The 12,383-nt window shown below is 42.4% G+C and overlaps 1 protein-coding gene and 1 pseudogene across 1 annotated transcript; one reads left to right on the forward strand and one right to left on the reverse strand.

Annotated features, from left to right (window-relative positions):
* Positions 1–2,620: 2,620 nt before the first annotated feature.
* On the reverse strand, positions 2,621–4,467 carry LOC118362183 (transmembrane protein 151B-like; annotated as a pseudogene).
* Positions 4,468–5,988: 1,521 nt separating this feature from the next.
* Positions 5,989–10,546, forward strand: LOC118362051 (growth/differentiation factor 6-A-like). The gene is made up of 2 exons (XM_035742259.2): positions 5,989–6,410; positions 9,231–10,546. Exons 1-2 carry the CDS (start codon positions 5,993–5,995, stop codon positions 10,229–10,231), a joined length of 1,419 nt encoding a protein of 472 aa, XP_035598152.2. The 5' UTR covers positions 5,989–5,992; the 3' UTR covers positions 10,232–10,546.
* Positions 10,547–12,383: the final 1,837 nt, after the last annotated feature.

Consider the following 12,383-nt stretch of genomic DNA (forward strand, 5'->3'; position numbering starts at 1 on the left):
AGGCAAGTCGGTTAGGAAAAAAATATTATTTACAATGACTGTCTACCAAAAGGCAAAAGGCCTCCTGTGGGGACGGGGGCTGGGATTAAACATGAATAAATACAAATAAAGGACAAAACACACATCCCGACAAGAGAGACAACACACGACTCCATAAAGAGAGACCTAAGACAAGAGACGTAAACATAGAAAATTAATTGTGAAGGCAAAAAAGATGGACCATTGGCACCAAAATCATCATATCTGACTAGTAATTCAACACATACATTTCTACGAGACATAATAGAGGAATATACAATCTGCATAAAAGCAAGAGCCAGGGGGTAAGAGTAGGAGTTTGTTGCTTTTTATTGAAAAGAAGGTGTACAGGTGGATTTACACCTCACGAAAACCATTATTGTTTGCGCCATAACTTTTAAATTAATAATTTCCAGCATTTCAATGAAAAAAACCTTCATCAGTGTTTGTTAATTATGTTTTTTAAATAATTTAAAGTACATGAGGTTCCTCAAAAACGGGTGACAATGTAGCCTATTTATGCCTCCTGTAATCTCTTGATTTGTGATGATTTTGGTGCAAAATCTTATTTACATTGCACAATAATTTCCTTTCCCATCACTGTCATGTTTGCATATTTGATGTATTTTCCAGACATGTTATACTGTTAATATATACATACAGTACATTATATACACACACACACATACACACACGCACACACACACACACACACACACACACACACACACACACACACACACACACACACACACACACACACACACACACACACACACACACACACACACACACACACACACACACACACACACACACACACACATATATATATATATATATATATACTGGTATATATATATATACCAGTCAAAGGTTTGGACACACCTACTCATTCAAGGGTTTTTCTTCATTTGAACTATTTTCTAAATTGTACAATAATAGTGAAGACATAAAAACTATAAAATAACACATTTGGAATAATTTAGTAACCAAAAAAGTGTTAAACAAATCTAAATATATTTTATATTTGAGATTCTTCAAAGTAGCCACCCTTTGCCTCGATGACAGCTTTGCACACTCTTGGCATTCTCTCAACCAGCTTCATGAGGTAGCTCTTCCAACAGTCTTGAAGGAGTTCTCACATATGCTGAGCACTTGTTGGCTGCTTTTCCTTCACTCTGCAGCCAACTCATCCCAAATCTATTTAATCCATTTTGAATCGAGGCTGTAACACAACAAAATGTGGAATAAGTCAAGGGGTATGAACACTTTCTGAAGGCACCGTTTACAGTGCCTTCAAAGTATTCAGAGTCACAAAATGTTACCTTTTCCACATTTTGTTGTGTTACAGCCTTATTCTAAAATTGATTAAAACGTTTTTTTACCCTCATCAATCTACACACAATATCCCATAATGACAAAGCAAAAACAGGTTTTTAGAAATGTTTGCAAATTTATTAGAAATAAAAACCGAAAATAGAAATGTACGTAAGTATTCAGATCCTTTACTCAGTACTTTGTTGAAGCACCTTTGGCAGTGATTACAGCCTCAAATCTTCTTGGGTATGACGCTACAAGCTTGGCACACCTGTATTCGGGGAGTTTCTCCCATTCTTCTATGCAGATCCTCTCAAGCTCTGTCAAGTTAGATGGGTAGCGTCACTGCACAGCTATTTTCAGGTCCCTCTAGAGATGGTAGTTCAGGTTCAAGTCCAGACTGACTGGGCCACTCAAGGACATTCAGAGACTTGTCCCGAAGCCACTCCTGCATTGTCTTGGCTGTGTGCTTAGGGTCTTGTCCTGTTGGAAGGTGAATCTTCATCCCAATCCAAGGTCCTGAACACTCTGGAGCAGGTTTACTGAGGAATGGCTTCCGTCTGGCAACTCCACCATAAAGGCCTGATTGGTGGAGTGCTGCAGAGATGGTTGTCCTTCTGGAAGGTCCTCCCATCTCCACAGAAGTCACTCTTGTCAGAGTGACCATCGGCTTCTTAGTCACCTCCCTGACCAAGGCCCTTCTCCCCTGATTGCTCAGTTTGACCGGTCGGCCATCTCTAGGAAGTCTTGGGGGTTCTAAACTTCTTCCATTTAAGAATGATGGAGGCCACTGTGTTCTTGGGGACCTTCAATGCTGCAGAAATATTTTGGTACCCTTCCCCAGATCTGTGCCTCGACACAATCCTGTCTCGGACCTCATGGCTTGGTTTATGCTCTGACTTCCACTGTCAACTGTGGGACTTTATATAGACAGGTGTGTGCCTTTCCAAATCATGTCCAATCAATTGAATTTACCACAGGTGGACTCTAATCAAGTTGTAGAAACATCCTCCAGGCTCCAGTATTTATGCTGCAATAGCTTATGTGTTGGGGGGCTAGGGTCAGTCTGTTAAATCTGGAGTATTTCTCATGTCTTATCCGGTGTCCTGTGTGAAATTAAGTATGCTCCCTCTAATTCTCTTTTTGGTAACATCTCCACATTTTTTTGTTATCACAGCCAAAATGTAACCAATAGAGATTTCTAGTTAAAAGGTATTGAGGAACTAATCACCTAAGATTTGCATATACACAGACCCATTAACAATCTTATGCTATGCGGTTTTCAGGAGTTGTTAGTTTCCTGCGGACATACATCTTTGTTCATACACAAAGTCATGGTTTCTGTGAATACACTGCATTGTCCAAGGGAGGTCTCCACATTGGAGCCATTCCTATGAAAGGACCTGCGATTGTGGTAGTTCTCCCTGCAGTGGACATAATTGTGGCAGTTGTCACTACAGTGGACAATGAGCACTGGGAAGCAGAGAGCATCCTGGTAATCCAGGGGGGTCCTCGTCGTCAGTGCTTAGGTGTCCGGACAGGCAGTGGATGTTCTCACTGGGACTCAACTGCTCATCCAAACTGTTTCTACTCCTCCAGAAACAGCTGTGCTGAGAGCAATAACGCCGGCCCAAGGAGAAGCGACTGTCGCTGTAGGACACCTGGACGACGCGCGGGCTAATGCCGGTACATAAGCTGAGGGCACTGCTGGAGAAAACGGAGGAGCTGCTCATTGCCCATTGGCAGCGCTTGCAGTTCTGTCTGAAGCCACCAGAGGAGCACTGGGCCATTTCCATGAGACAAGCCTCAGAGTAGCTAGGCACCAGCTGCTGGTTGGAACGGATGTGCCACTCCAGATCTGTTCTGTCGATTGTGTTAACCCGGGGGATCAGGTGGCTGTAAGGGAATTTGTCGAGAGGGGTCGCAGGGATGTAATCCGCTCCGAAGAGCTTCTCTACACGGTAATAGACGTAGGCAGTGTGTTACTCTGTGACAACTCTCAGGGGCCATGAGAAGGTAAGAAATTATTCCGCCCAGAACTCATGATGAGACACCATACCATGGACAGTGGTCAGGGTGAGAAAACACAATCACACACTCCTTTAAGTTGATGTCCTTCAGGTGCATCCTCCCATACCTCCATACAGTCATCTAGCTCCTCGTTGTGAAGAACCTTGCTCTTTGGGTGAGGTACTTCTCAGACTCCACATTAGCAAAACTAAAACACTCAGTGAACCTCAGGTCTGTGAGTGGGGCCATGCAGTTGTTTTGAGATGTCCTTCACCCCACAGTGAACGTTGTCATATTCCGCCTCAGCCACATGGGCGTTGACCCATTATTGGTAGACCTGGGTGCTGGTGTAGGCGTCCCCATTACGGTAGCGTGTGACCTGCCGGGTCTGTCTAACATAGTGGTAGCTAATGGTCTTCCACCAGATGCAGGGTTTAGCTTGCTGCATCCTTTGAAAACGTTCATAAATGCCTTCCACGTCCCATTTTATGCTGCAGCTCACTCTTGTCATGGTGCCAGCACTCCACTAGGTAGAGCAGGTAGAGCATGAGTAGGTGTAGTAGTAGGCCAGAGGGGTGTAGATGTAGCCATCAGAACAGGGGCTGTCATGCTACATCATGGAATTCCCTTTGAAGGCACTGTCAAAGGTGAGGCGGGTCAACTTGGTGAAATGGCACCACAACATTGCTCCTTTGCAGCCATACATGAGCATGGAGAGCAGCAGGCCTTTCCAGATGCTCTCTTTACACAGGGACTTGATCAGGGATTGTTTCAAGTGCTGTTAATTCAAAGCATGCAAAAAAAAGGGAGGATAGTGTATTTCAAACCATTCAACATTTCATGACCATTGTTGAGGTCTCTGACGTTTTATTCACAATGTTTATCCTATTTTCCCCCACATCTAAGAAGCTCCTATTTAATTCACTGCAAGGTTGCTTGACTTCAAAAAAATGAAATAACAGGATAAAATGAATGTTCATACCCCCTTAATGTTTTTTTTAAATATGGCTTTATTTCCGCCTTGTTCATCCTAGGCTACACCTGAATACAGTGAGGTCTGAGTAAAAGCAGGCATCTGATGTACGAATGTACATCTTGAATCTTTCGATTGCCATCCATATTCGACCATGTGTTGCTTTTATTATAGCAAGGCCTGTGGAAATTGTATGGCAGCATTATATGAGTGGTACCTCTTCTCTGGTGTCATCCTCGAAAACGTTGGTTGTACTGCTCTAAATCGCTGTCGCAGCCGAATTTCCTAATTGAGGTTACTTAGATTCCTTGCTCCAACGTAGATATAGTTGCTTGTGTCTATCCAGTTTCCGTTGTTAATTTTGCACATAAAAAGCGTGATTTATTTGCTTATGATTTTTAGGGTATGAATTTTTAATAAAGGCATTCAGCAGCGGAGAGAGCTGATGGCAGACATTTAATCGAATAAAACATACAGGTAACAGACTAAAATGTCGCGATCAAGAAAGCATTTACACCAGTGGGGTCTTACAAGAAATCAGGGTATTTAGAATCGTGTTTGAATACTCCCTCACTCAGATTAAGTAACGTGACCTTTGTCGGTATGCAGAAGTTATCCTCTCCACTAAGCATCTTATTATAGTCAACCTGAGCAAATTGGGTCGGCTCATACACACCTGTTATAAAGACTTTATAATATGAACAACAACCTAACAATAATAGCCCAACAACAATAGAATTACTAATTGCCTAGTAACAATACAACTGATTCAACCTACTAGCCTAATTACTTGCCTAGGCTACTAATAACAATAGTATGTACTATAATTGTATTTATAAATAAACACTAAAGAATGGTAAGAAAACAATAAGCAGACGGGCAAGACATTGTGAAATTGTTATGCGATATGTCTTGAGCTTGTTCAGGTTAAAAGATTGTTCTGAAATGCAAACCCTCAATGAAACGGCAGATGGCAATGTAGGCCTACACACGTACAATATGAGTAAAAAACGAAGGCAGTAAAAAGTGTTAATTTGTTGTGCAGGACTATTTTTTATTAACATCCCTACTGAAAGTAGATGAGGATCTTTATGGATCATTTCCTCTCCAACATGTCTCAGCATATTATGAATAACTGAAAATGGATAACTATATACATTAAGGTATAGGGCCTACTTGAAATTATGTATAAAAGAGTTTACATAGGTATACTGTAACGGTTAATTATTAGATTAATCCAATATCATTTATGCATCTAGAAATAAACGAACACATTCATATGTGTCCTTGTGATTAGCTGCATACATTGGCATTAATAACAGGCTAATTATCAATGTGCAACAGTGAAGTCACATAAACTCACTATTTGGCAAGGAACAAAAAAACAAGAACACAATTTCAACCTATGTGTTTTAACGGTTTATTACAGATGCATAAACTATTCATAGACCCCATATACAGTAATTTGTAACGGTTTATGAATAAATCCTATTAAGTAGACTAGTTACCGAAATATAAGTAGGATAGCCTATACTTTGGCTGGGAAAGATGGTGAGACTCAAAGCATCTTGATTGAAAAAGTATCCTACAATTGTTGCTCCTCGCTAGGGGCGCTGGTTGAACACAGTGCAATAGAGAAGACAATGTAGCCACTCAGTGTCAGCCAAATCCATGATATTAACACAATCTAAAGAGCAAGGGGAGTTTCCAAAGTCATCAAACCCGTCCAACTTTCTCATTTACAGCTATACACCACTGAAAATGGATCCTATTAGGGCTGCTGTTCCTTTGCTATGGCTTTCCCTGTGCTTTGGGAATATTCTGGAGGCAGCGGTACTTGGATCATTGCAGTACCCCTCCGGTGCGGATGATAACGGGCTTGTATCACATCTGGATGAGCGGAGTCGCAGAGAGCCGACAGCGGTGTCCAGGAAAGACCCTCCGATAAATTATACTATCGTTCCCCATGAGTATATGGTATCTCTATACAGGACACTATCTGAGATAGAGAGCAGAGGGCTTAACAGCAGTGCTCCTCGCACCGCAAGACTCGCCAACACCGTGACCAGTTTCGTGGATCAAGGAAAAGGTGGGTGAAAGTGAAATCAGTAGGTTTATTGTGGTTGCCATTTATTTGGGGGTTGAAGGCAATTCAAATACATTAATTGTGATTAATGGTTTTACAATCAATCAGTTATCCAAATATCCATAGCCTACTTCAAATTGCTGTATTATAGGTCAACCTATCTTGACAAGTCTGTGTTGGAAAATGATATGGTAAATACGAGACAACTGATTTGGGAATATTTAGAAAAATGTCTGTCATAGGGTTTTAAAAAAAACTTTTATGCCATTTAAAAAAAACATGATTTCCCCTCATTAATTAAAATAGAAAGATTGAATTGCAATATCTTGAAAAACCTGATAACCTTACAGCGAATTGCTTGACAATTTCCTTCTCCAGCAGTCATTATTTTTTAAGATGAATGCATTCATTTGAAATGCTCCCCTACGCCACATCCCGACATCTGTCATGTTGGCAACAATGCGTTATTGAAAAGTATTAACAAGTCTTAAGTAGGCTACCTACAACTGAAACATTAGTCTGTTTGGGGAGGTAGCCTACATTTGTTTCAGATTTAAATGGGAGTTTTCTAAATACTCTAAATACTTCCAACGAAATATGAAGTCAAATGTCTCGTATTTCCAACATCTGTGATGTATAAACCTCACTGGCACCTTGAGCTAAACACTTCGAGAAGGCCTGCTTTCCCCGAGTCCAGGTGTTGCTGATAAAAACATACTTGTAATTTAAAACGGGTGTTCACATAGAATATTTGTTTGAATAAGTATACTCTGTCAGTAGGCCTATTCCATCAAATTAAATTGCAGGAATACAAGTACCTAAACTATGTCCAAAACTGTTTTTTTTTAAATTGGGCATAGTGCAATTTGTTAATCGGGATTTTTAAGGAATACATTTTCATGTACATATAATAACAATGACACTGTTTTAGGTTCATGTAAACCTATACATTATAACAATAACAATAATAGTAATAATAATAACAACAATGATTATTCAACATTTTGGTTTGTAGACCTATGGCAAGGAATTATTTCTCTACTTCCTCTCAAAATATGTTAGAACTGTGTGTTATTCTTGTGTGTTAAGAAATGTGTTCTTATTTTCAAATGACTATAGTCATTTTACATAATCTTTTTGAGGATTCCAAAATTGTTTTAAAGAACAAACACAATTAGAAGGTAAAAGTGGAGGTAATTAAAAACAATTTTGAACTAGATTCCAAAACAGACATGAACATCTTTTCTGTCTCAATGCACAATCATTTAAATGCATCAAAGATGAGAAGTATCGTTTCCATGTATTTTGGTTTCAAAGTCAGCAATTAGTAGTAGTCTTAGGAGACAATATTATCGTTTTTTATTGATGTAAATTTACTTTTGCCAACAAAGTAATCAAGTCAATGTGCACCTGTGTGTGAGTTTAAATGTGTGCACTGACTGTCCTATTAACTTGCCTATTAATAAAGCTCACAGAGCAAGTTCACCTCAGGTACATGTAGACACAAAATATATGAAAAGAATGCAGCTTTATCTTTTATTCACTGAGATTACAACATAGTCTGGGTTATGTCATTGTTTTGTCTTGCAAGCGGATATTTGCTAGGATAGTGCTGCTCCCTTCACCTTTCATTGTCTGGGTATTCCACTTAAGCCTGCCTGGCTGGTCTTTCTCAGAGGGGGACAAGGGGTAGAGATCATCTGCACTCAACAAAGGCTTAAATGTCCTTTTCCAGCAGGAGCCTCACTGTGCACAATTCCGTTTTAGTTTGAGGTCCCTTCCATAATGCATCGATGACACGACACCACAATCTGGCCTTGGATTCTTATGCTACCCATCTGTATTGGAGAAGAAAGTCCCTTCATGTTTTAACCATGGAACTGCGGTTTCGTCCTCAGGTTGCACCGTATCCCAAGACCTCTTGCTTGGGTTGAATGTCAACATGAAAACTTTTGAAAGTTAGGCGATAGTCTGTTCCCTCTTAGCAAGCTTTCCCCCCTGCCAATTGCCACATCTCCGTCATGGTTGCAACTGTGGTATGGCTGATGATGTGAATAGCTGTTACGTGCCAAACTGAATTCTCTGGGGAGGGAGGACGTAGACGTGACTAACATATCAGATGCATAGAAATTATTTCAATATTATTTGTTTGTCTTTTTTTTTCATGTATGTGATAATTCAGGTGAGTGTCAGGTTTCTGTTTGTTTGTGGACTACAGCTGTATGTGCACCCATCACTATATGAAATCCAAACATTCTACCAAATATACAGTACATCCCCATCACTTTGGTGTGTTCAAATCTCTATAGCCACCACTTTCTCTCTTTGAGAAATATGGACCGAAGGAGGAAGAGAGGAAGGGAGCTGAGGCCACTTCAGTTTCAGTTTCTCCAGTGTCTCGCCAAGCCCTCCTCTCACTCAATCAGTGTAATTAGCACATACTGCCAAGGACTTGAGCCTGCCTACAGGTCAGCCAAGTGCTTTCCTCCTGGCCTGCTCCTGCAGCTTTTGTCAGCTCTGTTGCTTGCATGTGGAAACGGTATTCCCACCGAGGGGGAGACACACAGACAGGGCTTCATGGCCACAGGCTTTCTGTCTAGCGTAGAGAGCCACTGCACTTGACCAAGGAGAGGGGAGTTCCTGCCAAACGTTGAAGACTTGTTTACATATGGCCGCAGACACTCAAAGAGATTTAAGTCAGCTGACGTCCAGTGCTTGGTTTGCGTTCCCCATCCTCTTTTGGAATAGGTGTGTTTTAATAACTGTGTATGTGTGTGTTAGTGTTAGATTCAAGTGACTAGCCTTTGTTTGATTCCACTACAGATCACTCCTCCTGGGGAAGTGGCCAGCGCTATCTCTTCGATCTCTCCAGTCTGTCCAGGACTGATGAGCTTGTGGAGGCAGAACTGAGGATCCTGAGAAAGCCACCGCTGGATCTCCTTCCTGTGCTGACATGGGGCAGGAATCTTTATCGCCTTCTCCTCTACACCTGTCCGTCTGAGGGGAACTCTGGAAGACGGCTGCTGGATTCCAGGACAGTCGACGTTCTGGATGGCGAGCCTCCCAAATGGGATGTATTTGACGTGTGGGCAAGCGTGAAGGCTCGACGAAGGAGCCACAGGACAGCAGCAGGCAACGACCTCCTTGTGGCCTGCTTTGACCTGCTGGTTGTTTCGGAGTTGACCAAAGAGGCAGCCAACCCTCTTACAGTAGGGCTGCGACGCCAGTCTCGGCAGCCCCAGGAGAGGGCCTTGCTGGTGGCTTTTTCTCGCACCCGCAGGAAAGAAAACCTGTTCAAGGAGATCAGGGAGCAGATAAAGGCAGTGCGAGGAGACATGGGTTTTCTGGATCCTTTGGACCTCTCTGGTGACGTGGTTGGTCACCTATCCAGGCGTCGCAGACGCCGGACTGCCCTGACCAGCAGATCTATAGGTGGAGCTGGTGGGGGAGGAGGAGGCGTCGGTGTTGGAGGAGGAGGAAGGAGTGGTGGAGGCAGCGGGCGCAGGAAGACTCGATGCAGCCGCAGGCAGCTCCACGTCAACTTCAAGGAGCTGGGCTGGGACGACTGGATCATCGCACCGCTGGATTACGAGGCGCACCACTGTGAGGGCGTGTGTGACTTTCCGCTGCGCTCACACCTGGAGCCAACAAATCACGCCATCATTCAGACACTTATGAACTCTATGGACCCTGACTCCAGCCCGCCCAGCTGCTGTGTCCCCTCCAAACTCAGCCCTATCAGCATCCTCTACATTGACTCTGGCAACAATGTGGTCTACAAGCAGTATGAGGACATGGTGGTGGAGAGCTGTGGCTGCAGGTAGCATTGCGACAGAGGGGGATGTCTGATTGTCTTGTCGGAAAATCAATTGGTGGTTTGATGCGCTTGTTAACGCAGGCCTCCCCTATCTCTTCCCCCTAAACCAACTGTATTTTGTGATTTGCTGAAAAAAAGTCCCGACAAGTATGCTCATTACTGATCTGCCTTAACTTGAGTGGAACATAATCTAATTTGCTGCTTAATTTATTAGAATTTGTCATTGAGCTGCTATTTAATTTCATGAGCTCTTTAGCATTTCTTTACTCATAACATGCTCTGGCTTTCTCTCTCTCTCTCTCTCTCTCTCTCTCTCTCTCTCTCTCTCTCTCTCTCTCTCTCTCTCTCTCTCTCTCTCTCTCTCTCTCTCTCTCTCTCTCTCTCTCTCTCTCTCTCTCTCTCTCTCTCTCTCTCTCTCTCTCTCTCTCTCTCTCTCTCTCTCTCTCTCTCTCTCTCTCTCTCTCTCTCTCTCTCTCTCTCTCTCTGTCTGTCTGTCTCCTTGGCTCTGCATGTTGTTCGATGCTGTCAACTTGAGTAAATATCCCATTCTTAAACAACTGATATGCTTCTGACTTTGGTTCTATTACATTACTTTAGTGATCCATTTATGATAAGGTGTATAAAATATCAGCCCTAGTTTTTAATTTGCTGAACAGCAGACAGAATGAATTGAAATGAACAAAACCCCAGACTTCTAGCGTTATGACAACAGCGTTAGAGTACATTTGTGTGCCTATAAGAGAGGCATGGGAGTAAATGATTTGATATCCTTAACTATCAGAAGAGATAGTAAGACAGTTTGAGTTCCACTGAACTGCTCCCACTGTGCTTGCTCTTAACTAAAACTAAAAAAAGGACTTTTGAATATTGCATCACACAAGACCCTACTGTCATCCCTTGGACATGTTTTAGTTAATGCTGCTGTCAGTATTGAGAAATCTGGACATTGTTATGCATCTCTTTAGCAAGACAGAAAACGTCTCCCATTCATGGAGCTGTCTGCTGTAGAAACCTCTGTCTATCAGCCCAAGTTGGAGGAACAGTGATCTTTAGTTAGGGATATGCTATAGGACCCATTTACACAGTTAACTTAGAAAAATAGCTGTGTCACAATGCATTTGCTTATATCACTCTATATCATTACTATGCAAAGATCAGAGGTATATGATATGGAACATTTAAGGTATGAATGAAGGCGGTATGAATGAAGGCCGACAAGGTGAATTTGAAGCAGATTTTTATGGCATGACTCCGATTTATTATTGCTTGCAACTGAGAAATTTCATTTTTTTGCAGAGTAGGCTTTCTACTACAGCTGGTAATGTACATGACTTAAACAAGCAGATCCCGTGCTAACTTTGATTGATATGGCGATTAATTTCCCTGTCAACAGCACAGAACCTATAGGCTATATAATGTCCATAGGGATTCCTTGTCTGGGAAATGGAACATTGGAATTCACCATTTAACACTCCAGGTACTGAATTATAAGAGCACATGATTTTTCTAAATACTATTGATCAAACAGCAACATGTGTTGGTCTTTGGATGTAATTTCCATCTATTCCATTTTATTTTAGAGTTCAGTCCAGAGTGGCATGTTAGCCTGCTGGTCCAAATACACTATATATACAAAAGTATGTGGACACCCCTTCAGGTGTATAAAATTGAGCACGCAGCCATTCAATCTCCATAGACAAACATTGGCAGTGGAATGGCCTTACTGAAGAGCTCAGTGACTTTCAACACGGCACCGTCATAGGATGCCACCTTTCCAACAAGTCAGTTCGTCAAATTTCTGCCCTGCTAGAGCGGCCAACTGTAAGTGCTGGGTCAACTGTAAGTGCTGTTATTGTGAGTGGAAATGTCTAGGAGCAACAACGGCTCAGCCGCGAAGTGGTAGGCCACACAAGCTCACAGAACGGGACCGCTGAGTGCTGAAGCGCGTAAAAATCATCTGTCCTCGGTTGCAACACTCACTACCGAGTTCCAAACTGCCTCTGGAAGCAACGTCAGCACACTAACTGTTTGTCTGGAGCTTCATGAAATGGGTTTCCATGGCAGAGCAGCTGCACACAAGCCTTAAATCACCATGCGCAATGCCAAGCGTCGTCCGGAGTGGTGTAAAGCTCGCCGCCATTGGACTATGGGAGCAGCGG

This window comes from Oncorhynchus keta, chromosome 29, assembly GCF_023373465.1.
Source record: "Oncorhynchus keta strain PuntledgeMale-10-30-2019 chromosome 29, Oket_V2, whole genome shotgun sequence".
In the NCBI taxonomy this organism is placed as follows: domain Eukaryota; kingdom Metazoa; phylum Chordata; class Actinopteri; order Salmoniformes; family Salmonidae; genus Oncorhynchus; species Oncorhynchus keta.